The sequence below is a fragment of the Panthera onca genome, chromosome D1, assembly GCF_046562875.1.
Source record: "Panthera onca isolate mPanOnc1 chromosome D1, mPanOnc1 haplotype 2, whole genome shotgun sequence".
Classification (NCBI taxonomy): Eukaryota; Metazoa; Chordata; class Mammalia; order Carnivora; family Felidae; genus Panthera; species Panthera onca.
In genome coordinates, this window is record NC_138348.1 from 3671916 (window position 1) to 3691578 (window position 19663).

A 19663-nucleotide genomic window follows, 5' to 3' on the forward strand; every position below is an offset into this window, starting at 1 on the left:
AAATGGTTCTAGAGCACCGGAGAGGAAAAATGGTTCTAGAGCTTAACGTTAAACAGGAAAAAGAGTTCTAGAACATTAAAGAGGAGAAATGGTTCTAGAATATTGAAGAGGGAAAATGGTTCTAGAATATTGAGAAGGGGGGGGGGGCGGAAAGGAGCCGTGGATTTCACCTGGATGTGAGCAGGCTGTGGGTCTGTGGGGTGAGAAACCGGCATCTCCTAAACAGGCCACTACAAAAATATGAAGATTATAAAAATAGAATATATTACGTCGCGGTTGCGGGTTCTCTTTTACGGTAGCGCAGGCCAGGAGTCGGAGCTGGATTTCTGCGGCCGCCGGTGCCCGGCCACCCGCCCCGGGTCGGGCCACAGGCGGAGGGAGGGTCAGCACGCGGCCGTGCTGAGCTCTACGCTACGCTAACCGAGGTTACGCCAGCCACTGACAGGTGAGGAGGTTACGCGCCTACCTACGGGATAAAATGAACGCGCACAAATGACTTACTCATAAAGTGACTACATGCCCAAGCAAGCGAGTTGTGGGACGCCTAGAACCGCCTTAAAGCTGTGCTCCTTCAGAACAGCACACGAACACGTTTGCTACCTACGACCCTCTTCCGCTTCAGAAATGGTTTCTTGGCTTTTCTCTCGTTTTTACCGTGTTTTCATGCTTTTCTTTCTTTTTTTTTTTTTTTTTTTGCCGTCGTTTTGTTTCAAACACAGAAAGAATCAAATCTAATCCTCCCCTGCAGACTTGTTCCTTGTGTTAATGCCTATCCTTACGACACAGAGACACAAACACGTTCGCATACGACCTAGTTGATTATGGGGTATAAGATTCTCTATTTTTGTAGCACAGCCTCCCCCCACCCCCTCCCCCCAGCTCAGGGTTATGCAAATACTATTTTTTTTCTCTCCTTTTTTTTTTCTTTTCTTTTTTTTTTTTTTTTTTTTTTAAAGACAGCTTCTCGGATACTTTTTTTTTCTTTTGCTTATGTCAGAGACGGAAGGGAGAAAGAGCAAAGGAAAAAAACCGACAGTAAAGGAGAAGGAAGCTTTCCCTTCTGGTCGTGACCGGTCCTGGCGAGGAGCGGTCCTGTCCAGGGAGCACCCGGGGCCGGCCCCTCCCGCGCCGCGCACGCGCGCCCTCAAATGTTCACGTCTCGAACGTCGGTGGGTGTGCAGGCCAGGTCGGCCTCCTCCTCCTCCTCCTCCTCCTCCGCCGCCTTGGGGTCTAGGCTCTGCTGCTGGGCCTGGCGCAGGCTGGACTCCAGCAGGGCCTCGATCTGCTCCTGGCACGCCCGGAGGCAGTCCTGGCCAGACGGGAGACAGGGAGACAGGGGGTGCTCAGAAGGGGGCCTGTGGCCAAGGCCCTCCTGCAAACGCCAAGACCTGGACCACCTTGTGAAAGTGAGGCTAATCTAAGGCACTGCCTCCCCGCAGTCGGGTGGGGCCACTGCCCGAACCCCAGGACCCACCGGCATGGGCTCTGCTTGGCCCCCGGCTGCCCCGGCCTGAGGAGCCCCCGTGCTTCCCGGGCTACGGAGTCCCCACTCAGGTCCGAAGGCCCCGGAGGCCACAGGGCTGCCGGCTGTCTCCCGTGCCCACCTGGTGCCTCCCTGGCCTGTCCCGAGCGCCCCCCTCTCCACCCCAGGACCCTGGCCCCCCGCTGGAATCCCTCTGCCAGGCTCTCATCCTGGCTCCCTGTTCCCACCAGCCCGAACTCAGCGCTATTTGACCCAGGACAGAGAGGCCCTCTGAGCCCTGCTTTTGGGACTTAACCTCTGCCGTGTCAGCCCCTGCGGTGAACCCAGCCTTCCGAGATGAATGGCTGTCAGAAGCGTTAGGCCGTGCATGACTGAGAATGAGCGTTGGGTGGCCCCGGGGGGACTCGGACCCTCTATCCCCCTCTGTCTTCACCCGCTTGGCCTGCACCCTGGGAGACACGCTGGCCTGGCCCAGCGTGCACCCCCGCAATCCCGCAGCCCTCCTCTGCCAGCAATCACCCCGAGTTCTCGATGCCCAAGAAGGGATCTTGGGGAGTCCGGGGCTTCTCGTGGTCTCGTGGTGGCCGGTCTGCCCGCAGCTCAAAAGTGCAGGTGTCAGGCTTTGTCCCAACCCTGGGACCCTGGGACCCTGGGACCCTGGGATGCCACACTGGGGCTTCTGTTCTGGAAGCAGGTAGTCTCTGGTCCAGCCCGGAAGACAGATCCGAGCCTTTCCCCAGAGGAACAGGTGCACCGCGGGCCCACCTGGGGAGGGTGCTGTGAAACGGGTGTCCAGCGCCCCAGAGAAGGGGATCCAGGCCAGCAAAGCTTCCGAGCGAACCCTGGGGGACCTGCCACATTTACGGAGCCATACGCTTCCGCGCGGAGGGCTCTCCTACACCACCGGTTCAGTATTTGTCGTGGCTGGTGAGGAAAGCGGTGTAGGTACAAAAAGCCAGTTTTACGGATGAGGAAACTGAGGCTCGAAAGGCCTGGTGTTGGACCCAGGGCAGAGGGAGGCAGCGAGGGACTTGTTTCCTCCTCGCAGCCAGCAGCCTCGGCCCAGAAGAGCCGCCTCTGGCAGCCGGGAGCCAGCTCGGAGCAAGGGCAGACGCGGCTCATGCCCCAGGAAGACGCGGGGCCCCGCCCGCCACCCAGTGTTTTCCGGACGTTTGTCGCCGGGTGACCAGACTAGCGAATTGCAGCCTCAACCGATTTCTCCCCCGTCCGTCAGCTGAGATCTTGTTTCAGATCTAATTGACACGATCTCTATGCAAATAAGGGGTCGTGCAGTGATTTCCTACAACTGTCTGTGCCCAGCACCGTCTGTGGGGTCTCTCTCTGAAGGGGAGAGGCAGGGGTCATCTTTCCAGGACACCCCATCCCTCTGGGGGCCCAGGAAGCACTGAGACTGAGGGAGCCCCCCCCCCCCAAACCCCCACCGCCTCCGGGAGCTGCCTGCTCCCAACAGGGAGATGAGCAGGCATGCCGCCTCCTCCAGGCAGCCGGCAGTGCTGGGCAGCGGACGGGCAAGCTTCTGCCCCGCAGCCCGGCTTTTCTTCCCCAAATCATGCGGGGAGGTGGCAACCGCTAGGGCCCACGACGGAGCCTCCAGGCACTCGAGGGTGGGCCACCAGAAGGCAGCCTGCGTCCGAGCCAGACCCGGACCGGGGTCAGGGCGGTCACTGGCTCCCATAAGGCACGCCCAGCAGGGCCGAGGGCTGACCTGTCATCCTCGCTGGTCTAATCTGGTAAAGGCCACAAACCCTTGTAATTGTTATTTTCACTCTTTCTTTTAAGACAAAAACGGAATCGGGAAGAAAACAATGGCATTTGTAAGCAGGAAGGACACCACGGACTCCGGCTCGGGCTGTAATAGCACCAGGCACTCAAAAAGGGCCGTAAAACACAAGGTTGTCTCCACGGGCCTTTGTTGCGTCTGGAGACCTCACAGGAGCCCTTTTAAAGCCTCCATTTATGAGCCATCCGCATTGTTGCACAGACAAAGCTGGACGGGGCCACAGCTCCACATGCCATTAGGGCACGGATCATTGACGGGCCTGCCTTGTGGCCCCGCTCCCTGGACGGCTCACCGGGAGGGGTTTATGGCTCCTGCCTGCTCCTGGGAAACCTGAGGACCCTCCTGGCCTGCCAGCAAGTACTGCGAGATGCTTCTCCTTCCAAAGGGGCCCCAGGAGGGTGGGGTGAGGCCGGCACCCGGTCAGCCTGGGGCCAGAGCTCTGTATGACCAGGTCCCTTGCGTCTGAGCACAGGGCACCCCCCCGCCCTCCCCCATCACGTTTGGGGGCCTTGGCATGAGCCATGGCATTTCCCATCAAGGAACTGGCTTTGGACCCCCGGGTGCTAGAAGTTTCTAGTACCCGGTGCTGAGCAGGCCAGCCAAGCCAGCGTAGGAGCGGCGCAACTGATGGCTTACCGCGTCGCACTTGATCACTTTGGAGAGGAACCGGGTGAGGCGCGGATAGGACAGGAAGCTGTTGGAGCTTCCCAGGGGCAGGCCTTGCACCGCGGCCAGCACGCTCCCCGCTGCCACCATGGAAGGCGGGTTGGAAATGAACTTCACGTCTGCAGAAGAAAGGGAGAGAGGCGAGGGGCTGTGAGCGGGTGGCGGCGGGGAGGGGGGCCTCCACGGGACCCCGTGGTCCCACCAGCCCCGCATCAGGGTGCGGAGGCCGGGAGAGCACAAGCCGGGCCTGGAGTGCACCCAGCTGGAGCTGGGACACCGGCAGAGAACAAACCGCCAAGGCCTGCGGGGAGGGGCGTCGCTATACTGGAGCCCTGGGAACGTGTTGCTTATTCACATTCTAAAAGGTGACAAACCTACAAGGGAGAAGGCATGCTGCGGGGCCACAGGGACTGGAGTCGGCCCGCCAGGCCTCCAGGGACCCAGCCTGTACTCTCGGAGGGGTGCACCTGTCTCACCTTCCCCAGGGCAGCCCTCTGGGCATGTGCAGGGGGCAGTAGTCAGTGGTCCCGCAGTGGTGGCCTTGGATGCTTATCCTCTGTGTATCTCCCTCCTGGGACCTGGCGTTACCTCATTACTCCACCCGCCAGCACGCCGTCCCTCTGCCCCAGGCACAGCTCAGCGAGGGCGAAACCCCTGCCTTTGCTCCGAGGGTGAGGCCAGCACTCGCCACACTTGTCACGGAAAGGTGGGAAAGCAGGAAGGATGTTTAAGCAGCCACGTGGTGCCCCGTGGGCTGCCGTTCTGTGACACAGAGCCAGGAATTCTTGGTGGGGGAGGCCACCGAGTTCCGAATCTCGATCAGGGGGCTCAGCCCCTTTGCCTCATCTTACACGCATGGGGCACAGGACCGGGCTGGGTGAGCTGAGCGTGAAAGGAGGGGACCTCGTGGGCCAGGGTGCGTGTCCCCAGCAGCCTAGCTGACGCTTTGTCCTGGGAGGAGACATCAGGCTGTACCGTTGCCAGCAAAGCAGGCTGGGGAAGAAAGGAGCCACCCTGGAGGGGGAACAGAGCCCGCTGCCGGGCACCGTGGAAACTTGAAAAAGAAATACCTAACAAGGCCCGCCCCCCTCTTTCCCTCTTTAAATGGGAGCATTTCCAGGGCGCCTGGATGGCTCAGTCGGTTAAGCGTCCGACTTTGGCCTAGGTCATGATCTTGCAATTTGTGAGTTTGTGAACTTGTGAGCCCCACGTCAGGCTCTGTGCCAACAGCTCGGAGCCTGGAGCCTGCTTCAGATTCTGTGTCTCCCTCTCTCTCTGCCCCTCCCCTGCTCGTGCTGTCTCTCTCTGTCTCTCAAAAACAAATAAATGTTAAAAAAAATTTTTAAAGGAAAAATATATTAAATAAATGGGAGCATTTCCACCCAGTCTGTGAGCGGAGAGCCATGAATGAAAAGCTTGTCATTGAGGCACATCAGGGCTGCAGGAGCCCCTGGGTGGCTCAGTCGGTTAAGCATCGACTTCGGCTCAGGTCGTGATCTCCCAGTTCCCAAGTTCGAGCCCTGCATCGGGCTTTCTGCTGTCAGCGCGGAGCCTGCTTGGGATCCCCTGTCCCCCCCCCCCCCCCGTCTCCCCCTCCCCTGCTCACACGCGTGCTCTCAAAAATAAACATTAAAAAAAAGTTGCTGCAGTCCCAGCAACAATTTGGTTGAAGCTCGAGACTCCCGTCCAAGACGGATGGTGTAACAGGGGGAGGGCTCGCTCCTGAAGCCCACGTCCCCACTGAAGCGTATGTGTGCGTTTGCGGTGTGGGGCTTATGTGTGTAGATAAGGAATGTGTGCGTGTGCGTGCGTGTGTGTGTGTGTGTGCATGCGCGCACGGCGCAGGGCTTACGTATGTAGGTAAGGAACAACCTGACTATATCGTCCAACACTTCGACTCGGCGCCCAGTGCAAAGAGCCTGGGGCCACTGCCAGAGCAGCCGCTGGGGCTGTGCGGGTTTGCTGACCCTTGCTCAGACCCACCCGCTAGACTCGATTTTTCTGTCCGCTTCCAACACCACCTGTAGTTTCTTTACCCAGCCCACTGCGATTCCCCGGAAGGCTCTAGTGCACACACAGGCATATACGTTAACAGAAAACCCACCGCGGTGCGGGGGATACGTGCACATCTGCAGACACGCGGGAGGCCCAGTTTGCAGGCACACACAGCACGGAGAGCAGAGTCCCCCCCCCTCACGACACCGTTCAGCGGCACCCTTGCCCCGTGGAGGACAAAAACATCTTTGGGGGCCTTTGCTTACACTTCCCCCTCACGCCAGTCTGTTTCTGTTTCTGAGCTGCCATTGCGTTACTCCAGAGAGAGCGGTCCCCTCGTGACCAAGGGCCCGGCTGCGCCTCGGCTATGTTGCAACTGTGCAGGTGAGGATTTGGACCGAGAATCTTTCCAAGGAGGGACGTGGACGGGCAGGTGACCCTCTCCTCCCCCGGTCGCCTGTCTCCCGCGGTGGGGGGCGGGGGGGGCCCGCCCTGGAGGTAATGCACGTGAAAAGCTGTCGCAGCCAGCCAGCCATCGCTGCACCTTCCCTCCGGGTGGACCCCAGGCACCGGGGCCTGGGATGCACCCTGCAGGCCCCAGGTTGGGGGCGGGGGATGGTGGTGCTGGCTGGGCACGGTCTCAGAGGCCCCGCGTGCTTACGCACGGCGGCCCGCGGCAGCTGGACAGCCAGCACCAAAGCGCGTTTACGGCCTCCGCACCAGGCTCGCTCGCCTCACTGCCCGCGCCCCACGAGGGCTCCACACCCCACTTCCGCGGGGTTCTGGGAGAGGGGAAACTCCAGGCTGCCCCAGCCATCCTGGGGGGGGAGGGTGTACAAGAACCGTTCCTCGCATGATCTCCAGGAAACTTTGCCATTTCTCTGAACCACTTTCAGCTCCTTAAAAGGCTGCCTGGAAGTCTCCGGAGGCCTCTCTCTTCTGAGGCGCCCCAGCCAGAGAACGCCTCCCTGCCTGCTTGAGGGGCTGGCCCCCGGAGGCCGAGGGGACGGCCCGCGGGAGGCTCCCTACCCCTGCCAGAGGGCTGGAGCCACCACCCCGCAGATCCGTCGGGGCCCACGGTGTGCCCCCCCACTCCCCTTGCTTGGAAGGGCTCAGAGGAGGGGTTCGTGCCTCGTGCAGGAGGACGAGCAGGGTGGAGAAGCCGGCAGACTCTCGCCTGACCCGGAAATCCCAGCCACCAGAGCACCCGGACAGCGGGAGGGTGCCGGGAGATGTCGGAACAGGGGCTCTACCGCTCCCGGGCAGGGAGTGAAAGAGGCCAACCTCCCCCCCTTTGATGTCGCGTGGCCACAGACTGGGGGAGCCCCACACGACGTGGCAGCTGAGGCCTGACCCGGGGCAGAGGTGGCCCCGTGTGGAGCTGGCTGGGGTGAGGACGTGGGTCCCCAGGCAGGGTTCTCCAGGTCTGCTGGGCCCAGTCCACGTGATCAGAGGGAGAAAGAAAGGGGTCGGCGTCAGGGTCAGGGCCCGGGGGAGACAAGGCAACACCGGGCGCGAGTCTGCGCGCGTCTTGCCTGCCCTGACTTCTGAACGGCTGGCTGTCCCAGGGCCCGGGCCAGGGCAGTGTCAGGCAGGGGCCTCCAGGGACCATCCAGAGCCCTGCCAGCGGGGGAGAAGACTGGCCCCCTGCTGCCAACCATGGCGGCCCAAGCCTGGGCCGATCTGAAGCCCCTCCCAGGGCTCAGCTGAGCCCAGCCGGCCCGAGGCACCCCTGGCGGGGCCTCTGGCGGCCAAGCTGTGCTGCTGGCCGCCCCCGCACGAGGCCTGCTGCTGGCCGCCCAGAGCACGTGGTGCAGGCACCGCGGGCCGGCACTCCCCACCCCTGTAGGCGCCCCTGGCAGGTGGCCCAGCCCGGGAGAGGCCAGAAGGGGGCCCCTTGAGGACATGGGGAAGGACTGGTGTGTGTGTGTGTGTGTGTGTGTGTGTGTGTGTGTGTTGGGGGGGGCGGGAGGACGGGAGTGGGGAGGCAGGCTGGGCAGCCGAGGTCAACCTCTCTCAGCATGGAGTGGCCGCGGCCTGGCCACCCACCCACACCCATCCCCGAGGCGCTGCGTGGTGGCCGTGGCCAGCCTCCGCTGCCCGACCCCAGGAGGGCACCCCCCCCCCCCAGCCCATCTAGCCCCAGCGCACAGCCCAAGGAAGGAAGAGGAGCCCCTGTGAGAGGCCCCCCGGGAGACCGGGGCCAGCAGGACCCAGCTGCCCTACCTGTGGCACAGAGGGCGACGAAGGTCTGCGCGTGCTTCCGGATGATCTGTTTGTTCTCCTCGGCCACGGGCATTTTGGAGAGGAAGTGCTCGATGAAATCGTGCGGGGTCATCGCGGCCAGGTTCCACTTGAGCTTGTTCACCAGGAGCAGCTCCATTTGCTGTGAACGTGGGGTGACCCAGGGTAAAGAGAGGTGCAGGGGCAGCCCCTGCCCCTCCCCTCCGTGGGGCACGGCCCAGGAGAGAAGGGACAAGGGATGCTGGGGGCCCAGGAGGTGGGGGAGAGCAGGCCATCCCCAAAGAGGTCCCAAAAGACAAAGTGACGTGGAAAAAAAGGCCCACTGTTCCCAGGTCGGGCCAAAAAATGACCCCCACCTGGGACGCAAGACCTGGTAGCCAGCGCGGGCCGCCAGCGTCGTCGCCGCTAGAGGGCGCGCGCCGCCCACTTTTCGGCCGCGCTAGGGGCGCAGACGAGTGGGAGTCGGAGCGACCGCGAGCGGTGGGGCGCCGCAGCTGGGGGGCGGCGGGGGTCCCGCCCGCTCCTCGAGGGGGGCCCCACCGAGCGGCCGCCCGCCCATGGGGCATAGCGCGTGTCGGCGGCCCGCGGGGCCTCCTGCCCTCTGCACCTCCCCCACCCCCGGGGTCCTGGGGGTCCTGGGGCGTCGGTGGGCGGTGGGGGGTCCCAGGTTACCAGCAGCTCGTCGGGCCGGATGGAGTTGTCAGTGTAGATGCACAGCTTCTCGGCCGTCAGCGGAATGGTCTCCTTCATCTTGGAGGCCACGAACATGCAGGTGGCCCCCAGCAGCTGCAGGCGGCTCTTTTTCACGGGCTCCAGCGACAGGAAGCGGTCCAGGTAGTTCATGGCCAGCGGGAAGACCTCTTCCTCGCACTTCTGCTCCTCACAGACCTGCCGGGGCACGGGGGCCGTGACCGCCGCCGCCGGGGCCCCTCCGCGGAGACCCCGCGGTCCCCCCCCCACCCCCCCCACCGGGCTCGCGCTGGGGCTACGGGTCGTCCCGAGCGCGCGGCGGGTCGGGGCAGGGGGCGGCAGAAGCGGCGGCTGCCGCGCCCCCTCCCCGGCGTGTCCCCAGTGCCCACCCTCCCCGAAACTGAAAGGGAAAGTCCCAGCGAGGCTGGCACGGTGGGGGCGGGTGTGGGCACGGCTGGCGGCGTGCGCCGCGCGCGGGCGGCCGGCCCCGGGGACCCCGGCCCGCGTGGGTGCTCCGGGGACCGCCGGGCCGGGGCTCGCTCCAAATGGGGTGCGGGGCCGCGGGGCGGGCCGCGGGGCCGGGCGCCGCGCTCACAGCGCCTGCGAGACACAAAGGTGGCGTCCCAGGCCGCCGCGCCGCATTTCCCCAGACGTCATCTTTTCAAAAAATATTTAAAAATATTAAAAAAATAACTGGGTACATAAAAAACCCCTGAAAATGACCCTCGGACGGCCCTTTACCCAGGCCGGGGGTCTAGAGCTCGTTGCAGACTCCGGGGAGAGCCCCAGGAATTCAAACTCGGTGGCCCCCCCTTCCCCCTGGGCGCGGGCGCCGTTTCCCTCTCGCAAGGGCACCACGCCGCACTTTCAAAAATTATTTTAAAATATCTGCGGGTCCCCTGGGCGCCCACCGGAGACCTGAAAATGTGCCCCGGGCCGCCGGCTTGCTCCAGGCAGGTCCCCCAAGCCGAGACCCCTGCAGACCGGGGTCAATCCCCAGCGTCTTGGGGGCCACGCGACCTTGCAGCTCGGCGTGCTCTCCGGCCCAGGCTGGCCGTGCGGGGCGCCCCGGGACTCGCAGCTTGAACAAAGGGGCCCCTCTTCCCGAGCGGGGTCCCCCCCAAGCTGCCCGCGCTCCGTCCCCGCGCCCCTCCCTCCGGTTCCCGGCGGCCGCGCGGCCCCTCGCGGCGGCCCCAGCGCCTCGCCGGCCGCTCCCCGCCCCCACCCTGCCCCCAATTATTAATAAACACTTTTGCTTTGCAATAAAAGAACAAAGATGGCGCATAATACTGGCACGAGCGGCCCTTGCATACGTGTCCGTGGATATTAATTTAAAAATCAAATCTATGCCCCCTCCCCCTGGAGCAGGCGGCTCGCGGCCGTGCAGGCAGAGAGGAGGCGAGGGGGCTCGGGCGCAGGCAGGGGCCACAAAGGGCGCCCAGGCCGCCGGCCCGCACCCTCGAGCCAACGGGGGTGCCCCTGGCATTGGCTTTCCCCGAAGGGGACCCCTCCCCGACCGCTCCACCCCCACCCCCCGCCAGAATAGGGAATCTCAATCGACCCCACCCCCACCTCCTCCCCGTTCAAAAAATACCCACAATATCTATATATTGTGAAAATGCGGTTCCTAGCAACACCCCGGCAAACTTCAAAGTTGAGGTGGGAGAGAAGGGAGGGAGACGAGCGGCAAAGAAATGTGGGTTTGGGCAACAAGTTGCAGGAAAGGTCCTAAGAAAGCGGCCCGAAGCCCCGCACCTCCAGCATCCAGGTGGCCACGATCTTCCGCATGGACGGCAGGATCTCCTTCTGCACACACTTGAAGTAGGACACCGAGGGCGCGCAGGTCTCCTCCGCCTTGAGCATGGCCCGCAGCACCCGGTCGTTGAGGAGGTTGGCATCGGGGTACGCCCGGCGGATGGTCTCCACCTCGCAGCATAAGAGTTGGTGTGCCATGGCTGGGGCTCTGCTGGGCGGCCTGGGGACGGCGGTGGGTCCCGGGTCGGTCCGCGCTCGGCTTTAGCTCCCGCTGTCCCGCGCTCCCTCGAGCTCGTCTGCCCCTCGCCGGAGCGCGCGGACGCTGCTGCTCGCTGCTACTGCGCCGACAGCCCTCTGGAGGCTCCAGGACTTTGCAACTTCCAACAAAACTCCCCTGTAGTCCGTGTGACGTTACTGTTGTTAAGCAGAGATCAAAGCCGGGCAGAGAATGGGAGCGGGCGGGGGGGAGGGGGGGCGGGCGCAGGGGGAGGGGGCGCGGGCTCCGAGCGCCGGGGAGCGGAGAGGGGCAGAGCCCAAAAGCCATCCCGGAGGCGCCGCGCCTGCCCCGCGGCGGAGTTGCCCCCGAAGCCTGGTTTTCATAGAAATGCAAATCGCCCGAGGCTGCCTTTCTCCCCGCCGGGGAAGAGGGGTGCAAGGGTGTCTGCCCTCCCCGTGTGGGTCCCCTGGGATTTGGGGAGTGGGTGGAGGTGGCTTTGCAGGGGGGACAACGGGGGGGGGGGGCGGGCCACACGCAGCCAGGGGAGAGCGCATGGGGGGGGGGGGGCGGACTCTGGGGCCCGGCGACACCCTATACACGAGCCGGGAGAATGGGCGCATTTCCGAAAACGCCACGAGGGCACCCACGGGCGGACAGGCGGCCAAGGAATCTCAGCGTCTACATCTTCTTTCATTTTCATTAACACGTGTAAATTTCAGGAACCATTTAGCATTCAGGGACGCGGAGCAGAGTCCGCGACCCTGGTGGAGGCTTCATTCCCGCGCCAGGGGGGGTCGTTGCAAATGCCCGAAGGGGTATCCCTAAACCCTAAAGGGATTTCAGCCTAGCATGAGCTCGCTCAAAAAATAAAATAAATAAAATAAATGCCCGAAAATTCCAGCAGCAGCCCAAGATGGTGGCCAGCATTTCCTTCATCCTGTCCTCCTCGCCTGGGAGATCTGCGAGTTGGCTCCCTACCTTGACCAGTACATCCTTTTAGGGATCCCCAATCTCCCCAGCCCCCCACCCCCGTCCCGGCAATTTAACAGCTAGAAAAACACCCCGGATGGAAGGCTGCGAAAACAAGTTGTCTCTGTCCTGCCTCATTTTTTAATTAAAAATAAATTAAATCGCTGGAAATATTAGTCGCGTCTCTGTGACAAGACCACCGGAAGCTTCCTAATCGGTTTTGCTGGGGGGTGTGGACACCTCTGCACCTTTTACAATCAGCCCCGGGCTGGATTCGTGAGCCTGTGGGGGGATGGCAGGGGCTGGCAAAAATTAGAACAATTCCAAGTTAAAGAAATGGGTGTACTGATCTGGTTTTAAACAAAATCTATACGTATTTGTGGTTATACCAGAGGGAACCCAATGTTATCGCTAAACTAAGAGATATACAAAAGAACACAGAAAAGTGGTCTTGAAAAAGTTTTTAAGATTTAGTCTTCTTCGGTTGCTTTTTTTTTTTTTTTTTTTTTTTAATAAAAGGACATTTTGCCCTGTCTTAACTTTTAAAAAAAGTTTTTACACTACCTGCCCCCACTTAAGAAAACTGTCCATTTACTTCCCTCTGGACATAGTGGAGCGTCATCAAACCGTCGTATCCTCTTAGCAGTAAAGGCTCAAAAAATACGGATGAAAAAGCCCCCTCCCCTTCGCCAAGGGCACACGCAGCAAGACAGGACACCCCCCCCCCCCCCACTTCCAGGGCTGATTCTTCCCGCTCCCCCTCCCCCGCCGGGTATTAGGGTTACGAATATTCCGGGTCCAGGAGGGTAATTACCCCCGGCTCACGCCTCGTAAGCGGTGGGTGGCCCGAGCGGGGAGCGCCCACCGCCGTGTCCCCCTCCCCGGGCACCCACGCTCGCCTTGGCCCCGGGCACGCCGGTGCCTCGCAGCAGCAGCCCGCGCACGAGGGCGGCCCGACTGCTTTTTCATTCATAAAATCCCGACCGGGCGGCTGCCCCGATGATTTATGGGGCTGCGCGCTCTCACCGGGCCGCTTCTGCCCCGGGGGGCGAGGGGACCGAGCCCCGCGAGCGCCTCGGTCCGGTCCGGCCCGGGGCGGCGGGCGACGGCGAGGGGCAGCGGGTCATAAAGAGGCTCGCCCACTACGGCTAAACGGGCTCCGGGTCCGGGAGGGAGCTTCCCCCTAACCCGGGAGAAAGACAGAGGAAACTGGAATTAGCATGAGCCAATGGGGGCGCGGCGCTGTTACTAGGCGGACCGGGCAGATCTCGACTAGGAACTTCGTTGATTTCCCCGCTCAGGGACGGGCGCAAAAGTGCAAGCCCGGCCGGCGAGCGTGAAGAGCCGTCCAGGAACCCGCGGGGGAGGCGCAGGAATTTGGGGCCTGGCGGGGAACGCCAGCGGCCCAGCCCCCACCCCGGGGAGCCCAGAAACGCGTCCCTGGGGCTGCAGAGGGGGCCGACAGCTCCGGGCCCTTAAGGGCGGCCGCTTCTAGGAGAGCCGAGGGCGCGTTTTTATTTTAATGTGTGTGTGTGTGTGTGTGTGTGTGTGTGTGTGTGTGTGTGTGTGTCCCAAAGAGAAAAGCAACTTAAAAAAAAAAAAAAAACACTTTTCTGTTGCAGTTTAATTTTGCACTGCCTTTAAAAAACCCCACCACGAAGCAGGAACTGCGAGTCCTGGGCTCATTTAAAGTGCTCTGCGCTTATTTCTCGGTGACTATTTGGAGACAAAGGGCCAGCGGCCCAATCGGGAAGGCACTACGTTGGTTGGAAAGAAAATCCCAAAGGGACCGAAATCACCTTCCCGCTTTCCTGGCCCCCTCGCTCACCACCCCCAGGGGAGACGGCGGCCGCGGTGGATCTTCGGCCCCGAGAGGGCGAATTCCGCGGCCGGCGCGTTTGCCACCGTCCCTGGCTGTGGGAACCTTCATTCAGGCGGGGGAAGGGAGCGCGTTCATTCAGGAACCGGCCCGCCGCGGCGCCGACCCCTGGACGCACTGCGGCTGCGCGCCGGCCCGCGGTGGGGCTTTGGGGAGGGGGGTGCGAGGCCCAGTGGAGCTCTTCCCCCGGCCTCGACCTCCCGCAGCCGCCCACCCCACACGGGACCCGAGCTGGCGCACCCAGGTGGGGTCACCTGCAGCCGCATACCTGGCGGCAACTTGAAAGGACCTGGCTCCAGCTCCGCGAGTTTTCCATTGTTAAGCCCTTAAGTCGCTCTGGAAAACGCTTCCGAATGCTGGCCACGGGGTCCCCCGGCGCGGGGGCTCCCCTTCCCCCACCCTGCTCGCCTCGGGCGCGCCCGGAGCTCCACGTGCCTGCAGCAGTAGCTCCGCCTGGGCTCTGCGGTGCCCACCCGGGCGCTCCAAAGCTGCGGGGCGTGCCGGGACGAACTCCGGCTCCGGCGCCCACCTGGGAACCGTCCCACGTTGGGAACGGGGGCAGCCGCACCTCCCACCGTCCCAAGCCGCCCATGTGCGTTTCCGCCCCTGAGAGTTAATTCCAGCCGCACACGGACTAACCCCCTACCCGAGTCCCGGTCGTCCGCCTGGCGGGATGCGGGGACGGGGCACTCCGCTCCCAGCTCTGAGGGCTGTGGGCACGATGTGCCCGGAGTTAAAGAGCAAACCCCAACAGGTGTGGGGGTGGTGGCTCACAACGCCCCCGCTTTCCCTAGGAAGAAGGTGCAGTCTTAGGGGTGAAAGAAGAATCCGACGCCTTGAACTTCGTCCCTCAAAACGCATCGCCTGGTGTCCTGAGCTATTGTATGAAACCCCAAAGTTCGCTAGGAATTCCCTGGACTCTTGGCTCAGGCCCCTGGCCGGTCTCTAGCCAAGTGTCGCGGAGTGGGAGCCCAGCCCGAGCAGATAACCACCTCCAACCGAGGTAAAGAAATCGGTTGGGGGGGCGGGGGTAATGACCTAGGAGGCCAAGATGTGTCCGCGTGTCCCGGGGCCAGGCAGGGCCAAGGCCTACCCGAGGTGGAGCAGACCCCGCCCCTGACCAGGGCGCGGAGCGCCGCGGCGGAGACTCGCGGGGGCGCCGCGGAAGCAAGCGGGGTGGCTCATCGGCGCCGGACCTTCCCGGACGAGGACCCGCACTGATACCCTTGTGGACTCCCGCGTGCTCCCGCCCCGCCCGGGAAGGGCTCGACGCCCCCTCATTGGCCTTGGGGGACTTGTCACTCGCTCCCCAACCCCGCGCTTTCCCGGAGACCTTGTTGGGGGAGGACCCCACACCCTCGTGCCTGCTCTCTGTGCCCTTGGAATGCCCCAAAGCGTTCCCAGCCTTCGCTTTGGCCTTGGGGGTGGGTGGAGGGATGGCCGGGGTCTTTATTATGGGGAACCTCCGAGTCCTGGGGCTCCAGACACTTGCCAGGAGGGGAAAGGGAAGGACAATTTTTTTTTCCAGGTGCGCAAATTGGGGTTGCACGCCCAACGCCCAGCACCCCTGCTCTTGGGTCCCTTGGCCTCGCGCCGTCAGGGCTGGGGGCGGATCGCGGGTCTGGACCCTCTGGGGAGTTCTGGGCATGCGGAGTCCGAGGGGCCCACAGGGCCGCGGTCTATCACCAAACCCCGCCGGGGTGCTTGCGCGGGGTTCGACCTACTCCCGCGAGTCCTGGGCGATGCGGCGGGGGGCCGGGGTGCGGTCCGATTGGGGAGAGATGGGAGGCGAGAGCGCGCGCCCGGGAACCTGGGCCTTGGCTCCGGAGCAGTTCAGGGCCGCGCCGCGCATTCCGCACATTCCCGCCCGGCCTCGGTTCCGCCGCCACGTGGTTGCTCTGCGCGCCGCGCTTACCGTAGGGCTTGGAGAAGGCGCGCATCCGCGGCCCCGGAGCGCGTGCAGACCTCCCAGGGTGCGGGGCGCGGAGGCCAGTTCCAGCCGCCCTACCCAGCAGCCCTCGCCTCTCTCTCCTCTCCAGAGATCGCTTTTCTTGTTGTTTGTTGTTTTTTGTGTTGTTAAACGTAACGAGAGTTGTACTGCTGGAGTGATGACATACTCATTTGTAAAGGCGGGCCGGAAGAGTCTCAGGCCCCACTGCTATTTGTAATTGGGTGACTGTCCATCTGAGGAGCACGACCGAACCAGACGAGTGAGTGCCTTCCCAGCGGTGACAAAGCTCGTCAGAGGAGCTGCGGCTTCGGATCGTTTTCTCCTCCTTTTCCTTCTTCAAACTCAGTGGGTGGCTCAGTCGATTGGGAAGCTGGGAGGAGCTTAGCCCATAGGGAAAAGCCCAATAAGCTGGCTATAACTATTTTTTTTTTTTTTGTGAAGTCCTTAAGGGTCTTTTTCTGAGGATCGGTTCCAGATAAAGAGTCCAGCGTATCCCTGGATCCTGAGCAGCAGACCTTGAGGGACAGGATGCCTGCCTCTGCCTCCTGGGTCCCACTGGAACCCATAGGACTGGGGCTAGGCTGAGGTCCCTCCCCCCTGCTGGGAGGGGTGAGAGGGCTCCAGATAGCGCCACCCCTCCCAATCCCCAGTGGACAGATGGCTGGGGGGATGGGGGTGGGAGGGAAAGGCTGTCCCCCTCCCCCCCCCCCCCCCCACCAAAATGTGAGGCATGCCCATTTTTGCCCAGGACCTACTGCAAAGTTTGGAGAGCCATCCTTCACTCAGGTACCTGTCCTCATTCCTCGCTTCTCCTGCAAGGTACCCCACCCCCAAGCTCATTGCTATTATGCATTTAACCTTCCAAACCTCAGAAACACACTTGGTGGGTGGGGAAACTGAGGCACCTTATCCAGCCTCATGCGGCCGGGCAGCGTGTCTGTGCCCTTAGCCTGCACCTCCCTCGGTGTCGTGGGCACCGTCAGAACAATTTCAGGGGCCTTTGAAGCCGATAAGGATAATAATCTACTTTTCCAAGAATTCACGCAAAGCCGAGCCCTTTTTTCAAGATCTCAGGAAGTTTGCAGCCACGTTTGCGAAGCGGCCAAGCCCGTCACCCACGTGCATCTGCCAGGAGCCGTGCAGTCTTGGGGAAACCCCTGTCTTCATGTGTAAAACGGGGTATGGCCTCACTCTTCCCAAGGCCACGGAGCAGGGCAATTAAGGTAATATGTGTGAAGCAGTGAGCAGCTCGGCCTGGCCTGGTGTATGTCAAGGCCTGTTAAATGTATTCATTCATGTATTTGTTCTTGTGCAGAAGGAAGGCCATGTGATGCGTGGTGTATGTGGAATTGATTAAACATCTCTGTTTACATTCAGAAAGGGGATTTAAAAATGACTCTCTAGTCTGTAAGCTTGCTCTTACTTGCTGAGTTCTCCTGAGCTGGCCGTGGACAGGAGACCTAAATCCTAGAATGCATTTTTAAATTAAAGAGAAGTAGAGCCGTATTAATCTTCCCTCCTTCCTTCTCACCCTGGAAAAGGAGTAGACGAGCTTACTTAAAAAGGAAGCGTGTCCATCAGGGGCACAGGCGGCCATACAAGAACGAAGGATATAAAGTGGGGGGGTGGGGGGGTGGTTCTGCTGGGTCCAAGAGGGCCGGTCCCGCAAGGCACTGCTCAGGTCTCTGGATGAACAGGGCTTGTGCCTGACATCCCTTTGCGTAAAAAGATCCACTCTCTACTCAAGGGGAAGCGGGGAGGCAATCACAAGTGACATTGGCCAAAGGCGTGGGTCAAAGTGACGTGGCTAGAAGCCGAGAGGCACAAGTGGAAGAAGCCGGGAGGCTGACCGTGTCAGCCCACGGCCGGGGCACCGCCTGCCCACGGGGAGGATGGAGAGGGTCAAGGAGCCTGGCGTAAACATTTAACTGTAGTTGGAGCCTCGGGAGGAGAGAGGGCCCCTGGGCCTGCCCGCCTGGTGGGGGGGGGGGGTGCTTCCTGTGCCCCCAGGACCCTGGGTATCTATTGCCCTTTGCGCCTTTGGACTGAGCTGCCTGGTTTCCTTCTGACCCAGAGACAAGGCTGGAAGTACCAGCTGGAGAGCTTTCAGGCACCCTTCCCTCTCCTGCTTCAGTACTGAGCATGTAGGACGCCCTCAGCAAGGAGCACCTTGCCCGGGAGGTGTCTGTCCTTGACCCAGAGGGATGCGCTGACCTTTAGTCCTCACGCTGGGGGCGGGGGACCAACTCCTGGGCAGCTGGGGAGGATGGTATGGGGATTAGGACCCTGAGCCGGGTGTGGAATAAAGACCTCGGTATTACATCCAGCCCCATGGTGTTTCCTTAGCCGACCATCCACAGAATATTTACCAATACCAGAGAGAAGGGGTGGGGTAGGGTGGGCCAGCTGAGTCCTCAGCCTCTACCTTCAGCCTCAACCCTCCCTTGGCCTTGGAGAGACCGCTGTTACAAAGGGCCACACACCGGGGGCCTTAAAATGACGGACATTTGTTCTGTTGCGGCCTGGAGGCCAGTGTCCCAAATCGAGAAGCAGGGCCACGCTCCCCCCAGAGGCTCCGGGGGAGGCTCCTTCCTGCCTCTTTCAGCTTCTGGGGGCTTCAGGTGTCCCTGGGCTGGTGGCTGAACCCCTCCAGCCTCTGCCTCTGTCTTCCTGTGGCCACTCTTCTGTGTTCTCTCTTCCTCTCTTATAAGGACACTTCCTTGGATTTAGGACCCACCGGGTAACCCGAGATGATATCATCTCAAGATCCTTCGCTTGGTTACATCTGCAAAGACCTTTTTTTTTTTTTTTTTTCCAAATAAGGTCAGATTCGCAGGCTCTGGTGGTGGGGAGGTAGACATGTCTTTTTGGGGGGCACCGTTTAACCCGCTAGGGCTGGGGAGAGGGAGAAACAGGGGGTGTGCTTGGTGGCCGCTTAGAATAGACAGTCACATCCTTGTGTTTGCCAAGGACTTGGTTTGAGTCAGGCCTTATTAACTGTTTGGGGGCAGGGAGACAGACATCAAACATGACTGAGTCACAGTCTCTGTCCTCCAGGGGCTTTCCATGGACACCTGAGATATAGTGCCTGGAAATTGCTTCTGAGTGAGAGTTCATGGCCAAATTGGCAGGTGCCTTCTGCAGGCCACCACTGTCCTCTCCGGACATAGAGGTACCGAGCATTCTGATTGCCATTAGCATTCGGACGGGGGCGAAGAGAAAGGCTTCACCCAAGAATGAGGAAGGGCACAGAATGAACAGGCAAGGAGGCAGGAGAGAATGTTCTAGATGTTTGAACAGCACAGAGAAAACCCTAAGGGAGAAAAGTGCAGGGTATTCTCTTCCCTCAAAAGCAAAGAGTCTCGGGGGCCTGGGTGGCTCGACTGGTTGAGCGTCTGACTTCGGCTCAGGTCACGATCTCGCGGTCTGTGGGTTTGAGCCCCAACTCGGGCTCTGTGCTGAGAGGTCAGAGCCTGGAGCCTGCTTCGGATTCTGTGTCTCCCTCTCTGCCTCTCCCCTGCTTGTGCTCTGTCTCTCTCTCTGTCTCAAAAATAAACATTAAAAAAAAATTACCCCCTTTACCCCCATTTTACAGATGAGGGAATCGAGGCCGGCAGGCTCATGTGGCCATGGCGGAGCTGGGATGCCTCCTGGCTCTGTCTGACTCTAAAATCCAGGAGGAAGAGGCACATCACAAAGCACCTAGAATTGCGAGGTTCACTTTTTTTAAAAAACAGCTTTATTGAGATATAATTTACATAGTGTAAAGGTCACTCATTTAAAGTGTACAAGCCAGTGGTTTTCAGTCTATCCCCAGAGTTGTGCAGCCATCACCAAGATCTCATCACAGGACATTTTCGTCACCCCCCAAAGAAGCCTTGTGTTCACGTGGTGGTCCTTGGGTTTTTCCTCCACACCCCCCTGCCCCCGTCAGAATCATGCCCTCCTGAGTGCCCATGAGCAAGGGTTCGTGTGGTTTCTTGTGTCTCTTTTTGTAGCAGGGCTCATCCTGA

At 61.2% G+C, this 19663-nt stretch overlaps 1 protein-coding gene across 1 annotated transcript; it reads right to left on the reverse strand.

Moving 5' to 3' along the window:
- Positions 1-667: 667 nt before the first annotated feature.
- CCND1 (cyclin D1) lies at positions 668-11036 on the reverse strand. The gene is made up of 5 exons (XM_060607508.3): positions 10635-11036; positions 8862-9077; positions 8172-8331; positions 3921-4069; positions 668-1309 (listed from the first exon to the last, which is right to left on the reverse strand). The coding sequence occupies exons 1-5, from the start codon at positions 10830-10832 to the stop codon at positions 1145-1147; spliced, it is 888 nt and encodes a 295-aa protein (XP_060463491.1). The 5' UTR covers positions 10833-11036; the 3' UTR covers positions 668-1144.
- Positions 11037-19663: the final 8627 nt, after the last annotated feature.